The sequence below is a fragment of the Ambystoma mexicanum genome, chromosome 3p (genome assembly GCF_040938575.1).
Source record: "Ambystoma mexicanum isolate Mex_15411 chromosome 3p, UKY_AmexF1_1, whole genome shotgun sequence".
NCBI lineage: Eukaryota > Metazoa > Chordata > Amphibia > Caudata > Ambystomatidae > Ambystoma > Ambystoma mexicanum.
This window is the reverse complement of record NC_090925.1, coordinates 762079134-762089547: the sequence shown is the minus strand read 5'-3', so window position 1 is coordinate 762089547 and position 10414 is coordinate 762079134. Positions and strand designations below refer to the sequence as shown.

Genomic DNA, 10414 nt, shown 5'->3' with positions numbered 1-10414 from the left:
AAGAGAAGCAGAAAGAAGAAAAAGGGGCAAGCAGAGGGGAGAAGAGAAGCAGGAAGAAGAAAAAGGGGCAAGCAGAGGGGAGAAGAGAAGCAGGAAGAAGAAAAAAGGGCAAGCAGAGGGGAGAAGAGAAGCAGGAAGAAGAAAAAGGGCAAGCAGAGGGGAGAAGAGAAGCAGGAAGAAGAAAAAAGGGCAAGCATGGGGGAGAAGAGAAGCAGGAAGAAGAAAAAGGGGCAAGCAGAGGGGAGAAGGGAAGCAGGAAGAAGAAAAAAGGGCAAGCAGGGGGGAGAAGAGAAGCAGGAGGAAGAAAAAGGGGCAAGCAGAGGGGAGAAGAGAAGCAGGAAGAAGAAAAGGGGGCAAGCAGAGGGGAGAAGAGAAGCAGGAAGAAGAAAAAGGGGCAAGCAGAGGGGAGAAGAGAATCAGGAAGAAGAAAAAGGGGCAAGCAGAGGGGAGAAGAGAAGCAGGAAGAAGAAAAAGGGCAAGCAGAGGGGAGAAGAGAAGCAGGAAGAAGAAAAGGGGGCAAGCAGAGGGGAGAAGAGAAGCAGGAAGAAGAAAAAGGGGCAAGCAGAGGGGAGAAGAGAAGCAGGAAGAAGAAAAAGGGGCAAGCAGAGGGGAGAAGAGAAGCAGGAAGAAGAAAAAGGGCAAGCAGAGGGGAGAATAAAAGCAAGAAGAACAAAAAAGGCAAGCAGAGGGGAGAAGAGAAGCAGGAAGAAGAAAAGGGGGCAAGCAGAGGGGAGAAGAGAAGCAGGAAGAAGAAAAAGGGGCAAGCAGAGGGGAGAAGAGAAGCAGGAAGAAGAAAAAGGGGCAAGCAGAGGGGAGAATAGAAGCAGGAAGGGAGTCGAGATCAGAAATAAATGATAGCATAGGGCCAGCTGGGCGATAGATAACCAGAAAGAAAAAGCGACAAGGGTTTAGAGAAGGAAGAGAGGTGATATCCAAAAGAAAGAGAAGAGGGACGATTAGGACTGGGGGAGAGATGTCCGGGAGGAGTGAAATTGGAGATGGGCAGGCCAGAGAGAGAATGGGAGCCAAGGGACATGAGGAGGGCGAGCTGGTCAATCAGAGATTGTCAGCGGAGAGGAGGAAATTAAAAGGGGGGTCAGCGACAAGCCGCCCAGGGGAGGGTGGGTTTAAGGATAGAGGAGAAATCGCTGCAAGGGATGAAACAGCACGTGACAGGGTAATAAGGGAGACGATGGGCAGACTGAGGTAGGAGGGTGCCAGCAGGGAAGCTGAAATAAAAACGAGTGCCTGTCTAGTGGAATGTAACACGGGTCATATTTGAGGCAAAAGCCGTTTTGCGTAAACAGTGCGAAAAGAAAGAGTAAATAAAACATGTTGAAAACCAGCAGTATAGGCGCCAATACGTCCTGCTGCGCCCTGCAGAAGCCACTGCACCTGAAGCCTTTCCTGCCAGCATGCAATCCTGAGTCCCGCAGGTCATACCCAGCTCTCTGCAGCCGGTGCACGAACATTCAGAGGTAACGCGGCAAATCATGTGTTCTGATGAGGGAAAACAGCACATGTATGTATGCCACACTCGGACACTGCTCGTGCGCACTGATTGTTCTGCGCCCTTCTGTGAGATAGCTTGGTCGGCTAATGCACCTGCTCCAGAGGAGTGTGGGGCACATGAAGGTGACATGTTCCAATCCCAGTCAGCCGTTGGGTTAATGGGGGGCAATAACAAGGGTTCTCCCCGCTCTTACAGCGCCCCTTGCGGAGACGTTCGGACATGGCCGTGCACTGAACATTTCACACAGTACTTGTGCGGTTAATTTATCTTTAATAATATCTGCATGTCGAACTATGCACATTTTAAGTAGCGTTTATTCTATTCATTGTCTACTAGTCAAGTATTTCATTTAACACGATTAACACAACAGAAACAAATATACCAGTTTTAAACACGTTTTACAATTCTGCTGAAAGACAAGATAAGCAAAATACTAAAGGGAACATTTTACGTTCTCTACACCCGCATCTATGCTATCGGGGCACTCAGGGGCCAACGACTACAAATCCCAGCAGGCATTGTGGCGTAATCTCCGTCAGGCTAAGTGGAGACCTTTACATACGATTTCATTTGATGCCTCCGTCGGGTAACTTTGCGAGTCCTACTTGCCCCAATTAATTTCACTAAGTGCCCGCCCCCTTCCCCGCCTAGTACATACATGTGTAATAATACCCCCACAAATCCGTGGTGGAAGTGGAAAAAAGGAACTAGTGGTACTCGACTGCATCCAAAAAGGAGGAAGTGGGATGGTCAAGCAAATAGGAGGGGGGGGGGGGGGCAGGATCACAAACTTTGACTCAAATAGTGGGATTTCAAGATCTGCAGTAATAATGTCTTATAGGGTTTACTTAAAAAAAAAAACAGATATTGCATAAAAAAGCCACATGACAGCATGTAAATCCTTTGGTGTGGTCTCTCTCCCTCTCTGCACTTTGCTACCTCGTATCCTTGCTTAGACATGCTTGATGGCTGCATGTCTTGTCCCCCCTCTATCACCCCTCTCCCCTCTTCCCCCCTCTTCCTGTCCCTCATGCCATTGGCACTTACTCTATCATGTGTCCCTTGACCTTGGATAGCAGCCTGTCTGTCCATCCTCCCCTTCCTCTTGTTTTTCACTTGCACTACATTCAATTGTCATCATGCATTAATGTTACTGCTTGTTTGTTCTCATGTTCTTTCCCTCCCCCTCCCCTCCATAAATCTTTCAGCACTTGCGCTATCAGAAATGGTGCCTGGCCTAGTACGATAGTTATTTTCACATTCTGAATTGTTTCAAGGACTTGTAAGAATGTAATTTTGTTTCTCCCATGTTCCCTCCCTCCTTGAAGCCCTTTGAAACACATTTGGTATAGATGCTATACAAATAAACAATCAATCAATTATAGAAACACGTTAAGCCAAAAGACTATAATTGTGGCTTTAATTTTCACATCCCGAATGGTAAACTATAAGTCCCAGAATGCAAGACAATGCCAACCTGACAAATCTAGTTAACCCCGCTGTGCTTTAAGTGATTTAAGACATGTAATAATAGAAATTGTGTAATCAACAAAGACAGATTTGCAGTTTCTTTGCCATAAACTTCCAGCTCGTTGTTAATCAAGATGTTGAAAACATTTGATTAGTGACTTAATGCAACTTTATTTTGTGGCATGCCACGATAGTAGACACCAGGGATATAAACACATCTCTAAAAGGGCGCTTTGTGATGCTCACGGATGTGCAAGGTAACTGGCGCTTTGTGGGCTCTTTGAGCTGGAAATGTGCCATGAATCACCTGCAAGGCCCTGCCACTGATAAAAGAATTTGCAACAGGAGCACCTTAACGACCCACGGGTCTCATGTGGAGCAAAGTGTCCGATTCACCCCTCCCCCGCTGCTCCCAACAACAATAATAACACACCTTCATAATCTAGGTGCCAGCCCTTCCCTTTTCCCCTCCCCCGCACTTGCAACAGAATCCGCCTGCTCCTGAGAGTTGAATGCCCGCCACACAAACGGAAAAACTATACGAGCAGGGCTCTCGTTACAGGACGGACAGAACCGCTGCCGGTGTCCCGCGCCGTACCGGCGCCTGAGGGGGTGGGGGCAGCTTGGAAAATGGCGCCCTCTATGTCCACGGATCGCTTCAAATATAATTCCCTTGGCTTGCCTCTTTTTACTCAATGTGTCTTTTTCCTCCTTCCCCCTCGAACGAGCCTTCATCAGGGGATGACGAAACGTTTCCAAAAACACAATGAATCCACAATGGGATGTTTCCCTTTTAAATGTGGCGCCCCCTACATCAACACAATTTGCCCTGGCCTCCTGGTCCCGTTACTACCCTCTGTACACTTAGAGCTGAGAGAGCCAAGGCACTCATAGCAGGGCCGAGCCAGGGAGTCGAGCCTGGCTCTTGGGGCCAAACACGAGCTGAGCCAGGGGAATTGCTGGTTTAGTGGATGTGGTCGGGAGTCAAAAATAGGGGTCTAGGAGGCAAGACAAGAGGTTAAAATGGGCTGAGGGCCGAGAAAATTGGCTGGGGGCAACAAAAGTAGCTTGGGCAAGAAGAAGGGCTAAATGAGGTTGGGCAGAGAGAATGGGCTGAACAGAGATGGGGAAAAAAAGGGGCTAGGGACTGGAAGGCTGAGGTCAGGGGATGGGGTGAGAAAATGGGCTAGGGTGAAAAATATGGGCTGAGGGCCAGGAAAGAGTTGAAAGGAAATCGGGGCAGAGAAAATGAAGGGAAAAAGTTGCTGGGGGGCGAGAAAACAGGATGAAAGGGTTGCACTGGTATTTTGAGGATGATGATGCGAGGCAGGGGGAGAAAGAGGGTTGTCAACACTTGCGTGAGGTGGGGCATTGTGGATGGCGGCACAAGTCAGGGGGAGAAAAAGAGGACTTGCAGTACACGAGGTGGGGGGATTCTGTATAGTGGGGCAGGGAAGGGAGGAGAGAAAGCAGGATGGAGCCACGGGGGGAGGGGGGCAGAGCCGAGGAGTGGAAGCACTTACCCTATGAAGCACCATGCTTCAAAGTTGCCACCAGTCACTGCTCTGCCAATGCCACCCACAACAGAAAACACTTAGACTCCCTGTCCCACCTAGCCAATATAAGGGGATGGGACAGGAAGTCAGGCAACAGCACTCTCCTTGTTTATTTTTTTTAGGAAACTTTTTTTATTTTCCCGTTTGGGGCGGGTAGCAGGTGGGGCTTGTAGCTGGCCCCTGCTTTGAGCAGACACTGACCCAAAGGCACGGTCAGGCCATAGCCACAATTTTGACCCGGGTCAGCCCAACCCTCACCGGGCTCGCCCAGCTCTATGTATGCTCATACGTAGTCCCGCTTGTCAAAGCCTCCCGGCGGGACTGTGGAGCGGGCAGAGGCAGCTGAATACCCTACACGCTGTTGGTAACGGTCATCACGGGGTGGGCAAGAGCAGCATAGCAGAGCCCCTCCCAGAATCAGCATGGTACTGGCCCCCCAGCCGATATAGAGTGCGGCCCCCAGCTCTCGCTTAAGGGGCTCTGCCACCAATGGGTTGTAAAAATCCTGGACGATGGAGTTGGCCGACCAGCAGACGGGAACGAGGCAGAGAAGGCCAGAGACAATGAAGAAGACACCAGACACCACCATGATCCGGGCCTTTGCACCCGCATCCTCCACGCAGTTGGTGCACTTGGCACCAATGATGCTGATCAAGAGACCCAGCACGGCCACCAGGATGGAGATAATCGTCAGAGCGCGCGCCGCCTGCAGGTCCTGGGGCAGCGCCAGCATGGAGTCGTAGATCTTGCACTGCATCTGGCCGGTGCTCTGCACGATGCAGGTCATCCACAGGCCCTCCCAGATGATCTGTGCCACCACGATGGTGTTGCCGATGAAGGCCGTCACCTTCCACAACGGGATGGTGCAGGCAGTGACAGCACACATCCAGCCCACCATGCTGATGGAGATGCCCATGATCTCAAGCCCGGCAGATGGCATCTTGACGTGTCTTCTGAAGGGAATTAGATCTTACAAGGGTGCTCCTGGGTGCACTGATCTAGAAGGCTCTACTGAGTCTCAGTTGAGGGCAGAGAAATGAGCGGGGCTAGGGGAGTACACTAAGAAGTGACCAAAGGGGTGGCCAAGGGGCTTGTTAAAATGGATTCAAGGATTCTCAGCTCGGAACCAATGAGTGAGCCAGCATTTGTAGGAAAGGTTCACGTGACAAACATACATCTAGATGTCCTCACCTGAGGGTCAACGAGAGAACAAGCAAATGGGCCTTTACATGAAATAAACGGGACAAGTCATCTCTGTTGGGGGCTAAGAAGCAAGTGAGTGCAGCAAGCGTCCATTGATGAAGGACCCAGGCTTTCTCTATTGGACACCAGCTCCATTTGCCCTTCGCTTTCTTTCTAGGCAGAAACAAATATCTGGTCCCCGATGGTCAACATTGATGATCTGCTTTGATTCTAGTCGTTGATGGTCAGGAGTCTCTTATAGGCTTTGGCTGTAATGGTTGAGCATTACAGTCAGTCGTGGATCATCCTTGATCCCAGTGGTTGAGTGTGAAGACTATGATGGACTTTAGTTGCAATGTTTGAGCATTAGGATTGGTTGCAGTTGGTCTGTGATCGCAGTGGTTGAGTGCCAAGACTGTGTTATGGACTTAAGTTGGAATGGTTGAGCATCTGGGTCAGTCATGCTTGGTCTGTGATCATAGTGGTTGAAGGTGAAGACTCGCATGGACTTCAGTTGCAATGGTTGAGCATTGGGGTCAGTCGTGGATGATTTGTGATCCCAGTGGTTGGGGAACAATGCTCCCGTCTAGTATTCAGTCTCGGTGGTTCAGCAATGTGATGAGCGGCACTGCCTTTGGCTAGAGCCAATGCTACCGTCCAGTCTTTAGTCTCCGCAATTCAGCAATTGGATGATTGGCAGTGCCTTTGGTAAGTACCAATGCTCCCATCTAATCTTCAGTCTAAGAGGTTCATCAATTAGATGATCTACACTGCCATTGGTCACAGCCAATGCTCCCGTCTAGCCTTCAGTCTCAGCAGTTCAGCAATGTGATGAGCGGCACTGCCTTTGGCTAGAGCCAATGCTATCGTCCAGTCTTTAGTGTCAGCAATTCAGCGATTGGATGATTGGCAGTGCCTTTGGTAAGTACCAATGCTCCCATCTAATCTTCAGTCTAAGAGGTTCATCAATTAGTTGATTGGCAGTGCCTTTGGTCACAGCCAGTGCTCCTGTCTAGTCTTGAGTCTCATAGGTTCAGCAATTGGATGATTGGCAGTGCCTTTTGTCAGTGCCAATGCTCCCGTCTAGTCTTCGGTCTCAGCGGTTCAGCAATTGGATGATTGGCAGTGCCTTTGGTCAGTGCCAATGCTCTTGTCTAATCTTTCTTCTCAGCGGTTCAGCAATTGGATGATTGGCAGTGCCTTTGGTCAGTGCCAATGCTCTTGTCTAATCTTCCTTCTCAGCGGTTCAGCAATTGGATGATTGGCAGTGCCTTTGGTCAGTGCTAAGACACCCGTCTAGTCTTCGGTCTCAGCAGTTCAGTAATTTGATGATTGGCAGTGCCTTTGGTCAGTGCCAATGCTCCCGTCTAGTCTTCGGTCTCAGCGGTTCAGCAATTGGATGATTGGCAGTGCCTTTGGTCAGTGCCAATGCTCTTGTCTAATCTTTCTTCTCAGCGGTTCAGCAATTGGATGATTGGCAGTGCCTTTGGTCAGTGCCAATGCTCTTGTCTAATCTTCCTTCTCAGCGGTTCAGCAATTGGATGATTGGCAGTGCCTTTGGTCAGTGCCAATGCTCTTGTCTAATCTTCCTTCTCAGCGGTTCAGCAGTTGGATGATTGGCAGTGCCTTTGGTCAGTGCCAATGCTCCCGTCTAGTCTTCGGTCTCAGCGGTTCAGCAATTGGATGATTGGCAGTGCCTTTGGTCAGTGCCAATGCTCTTGTCTAATCTTCCTTCTCAGCGGTTCAGCAATTGGATGATTGTGAGTAGCTTTGGTCAGTGCCTATGCTCCCATCTAGTCTTCGGTCTCAGCGATTCAGCAATTGGATGATTGGCAGTGCCTTTGGTCAGTGCCTATGCTCCCGTCTAGTCTTTGGTCTCAGCGGTTCAGCAGTTGGATTATCGCCACTGCCTTGGGTCAGTGCCAGTGCTCTTGGATAGTCTTCAGTCACAGGGGCTGAGAGTCGGAGCGACGGTTGCCTTTGGCCTCATTAGTTAAGGGCCGTGGCCCATGGATATTCCTCCATTCCAGGGTTTCATCATTGCCAGAGGACGCGGCTAGTCTTTCGTCCCACAGGTACAGGTGCTGCCACTCCAAGGTGCCCGAGTGCGGCGGTTTATTCTCCCACGGCACTTTATAAAGGCACCTGCTACTGGGAGCGGCCTAGGAGGGAGCGGGCCGGTACTGCTGACGCAATTGTAATGGGAACCCTGGCGCCCTGTGTCCCTCAAGGCAGGTCTCTATTCAGGCCTTTGTGCTTTGTTCCTTGGGCTTCTCACTTTTCCCTTTGTTCTGCGGATGGGAGGGGGAAGCCGCCGGCCCCGTGGAGGAGTGAGGCCGGGTGGAGGAATGGGGTGAGAAGGAAGGAGGGACCGGGAAGCCAGGGGGGGGAGGGGGTGCCAAGGAATTACATGAGAGAGGCAGGGAGGGGAGGGGGAGCGAGGGGCGAATTGAAAGGTAGTAAAGGGAGAGCAGGAAGGGAAGGAACCAAAAGGCTAAGGGGGAGAGTAAAAAAGAGAGCTGGGGTCGGGGATGGACAGGTGAAGGTGGGGAAGCGTGGAGTGCGAATGTGTGAGGGGCCTAATTAATTAGCATTCCTATTGACCTGGTTAGGAGTGACATTGCAGAAAACGACCTCCCCAGCAGTCTTCCATGGTGGGTACTTATATTACAAATAACTCTGTGATCTGCTTATGAATGATCCCTATTATTATCAATATTATTATTAATGAATAATAATAGAGCAATACTACCGTCTAATGAAACTCACATTGTAGCCTTTTCAAAAACGGTGCACTATAAGCTGATACAGACATGTGTCTGGCAGATCAGGTGCAGCAAGAGAAATGATTTGCCCAAAGTCACACCCTTTAGTGGTGAAGCCGGGATTTGAGCCCAGGCAGCAATTTAGGCCCGTCCCTGCCATGTATCTTTTTAGCTATGGTTGGACAAATGTATAATAAAGCAGCCCGACAAAACATTTGAACCCTTATAGAAATATGTTAAGCAAAACCTTATATTCCCCATTCTGTATTGATTAATAAAAGTAACAGAAGGCAAAGAAAAACAGATAATTAATTTAAAAAGGGAGCAAGAAGGTTTTTTGAGACGGTTTAATTGTTTGGAGAAAAGAGGGCCTTCGGCAGCCGACTGGAGCTGTGCGGATGCTTTCAGATGCCAAAAACATCCATCAACTCCTATCATGCACACAATAACGCCAATTCATAGAGACTTGCTGACATTATATTGCATTGTAATGTATTTATGTAGCGCCCTTTCCCCATTTGTATGGCCTCAGTGCGCTTCGTGGTTGGAACGCCCTCGGCGACGGCAGTCCATGCGTGGGAGGTTCTAAGAGTTTAAATTAAAAGATGCATTTTTGCCAGGCTCGGACTTAGGTGGGTTGGCTAAGCTCCAGTAAGCAGCCCGGAGGTCAGGCATGTGGGTGGGCGCTGTTGGTGGTTTAGGATAGAGTGCTAGTGCTGAATATGTGGGCCCAGCTAGACCGACATTTTATTTTGTTGGTTGTCGCTGTATACTAATGGAAGAGGTGTTGAGATACATCAGGAGTGTCAATGTGCACGGATATGTGTACTTCTAGACCGGATAGCATAGCCATAGCTGCAGTTTAGGGTGCATGGATTGGTGACCGTGCCTGTGGCCTGTGTCCACAGACGTGGTGTGAGGTGTAAGTGCCGTATGCTTGGATGAGTTTGACTGCAGTGTTCTTTTTCTTGGTCCAATGCGATTGGATGTTCTCGCTATTCGTGGTCTCCCTGCAATGAAAGTCTAAGAAGTGGGAGAGGAGACCGGAAGGAAGGGGAGGGTGGGATGAGGGGAGGATGATAGTTTGTTACGGTGTACCTCTGCGAAAGCTACCGGCATCCGTGGGGTATTGGTGGATAGGAGTGTTGTGTTTGGGTCAACGTTTCTGTGCGCCTATCGAGAGCGTAGTGTGGGGGACGGTATCAACAGAAGGGAAAAGCCAGGTGTTGAGGGCCTTTCTGAATTCCAGCTGATAGTCAATATTGGAATGTGCAGGGGTAGGGAGTTCCAGCTGATCAGCGCTTGGACGGAGAAATAGGATCTGCCCAGTTTGGAGGAGTTGTAATGTGGTACCTCTAGGAAAGATGCTGTGCAAGATCTGACAGTCCTTGAGGGCTGGTAGCAAGTGATTTTGTCTTGAAGGCGTTCCAGACCGGTGTTGTGGATGGCCCGGTGGGTGATGCATATGGCTTTAAAGGTAGTGCATCCACCAATAGGAAGCCAATGGAGGACTCTTAGTGGGGCTGATGTGTTCTCTGGGTGGAAGGGTAATGAGCAGGCGGGTAGAAGCGTTTTGGATTCTTTGCAGTTTCCTTAGCTGAAACGCTGGTGCACCTAGGTAAAGGCAATTTGCATAGTCTAAGCGGGAGAGGATGATGGAGATGATGGCGGAAAAACAGTGAGGGTAGGTGAGGTAAGGGAAAATACGCCCGAAGATGCGTAGATGGAAAAAAACAGGTTCTACATACAGAGTTGTTTGGGAGAGGGATATGTACAGTGTGCATCCAGGGTTTTTCACCGAGGTGGACGTTGCCGGTGGGGGGCTTAGGTATTGCGGCCAGGGAATAGGTTGGGGGAGGAGCGTGGTTTTCCCACAGACTAGGATTTCAGTTTTCGCAGGATTGAGGATGAGGTGGTTTGTCGTCATA

At 49.8% G+C, this 10414-nt stretch overlaps 1 protein-coding gene across 1 annotated transcript; it reads right to left on the bottom strand.

Moving 5' to 3' along the window:
* Positions 1 to 1809: 1809 nt before the first annotated feature.
* LOC138580825 (claudin-9-like) lies at positions 1810 to 7816 on the bottom strand. The gene has a single exon (XM_069651677.1). It carries the CDS (start codon positions 5477 to 5479, stop codon positions 4823 to 4825), a length of 657 nt encoding a protein of 218 aa, XP_069507778.1. The 5' UTR covers positions 5480 to 7816; the 3' UTR covers positions 1810 to 4822.
* Between the last annotated feature and the right edge of the window lie 2598 nt (positions 7817 to 10414).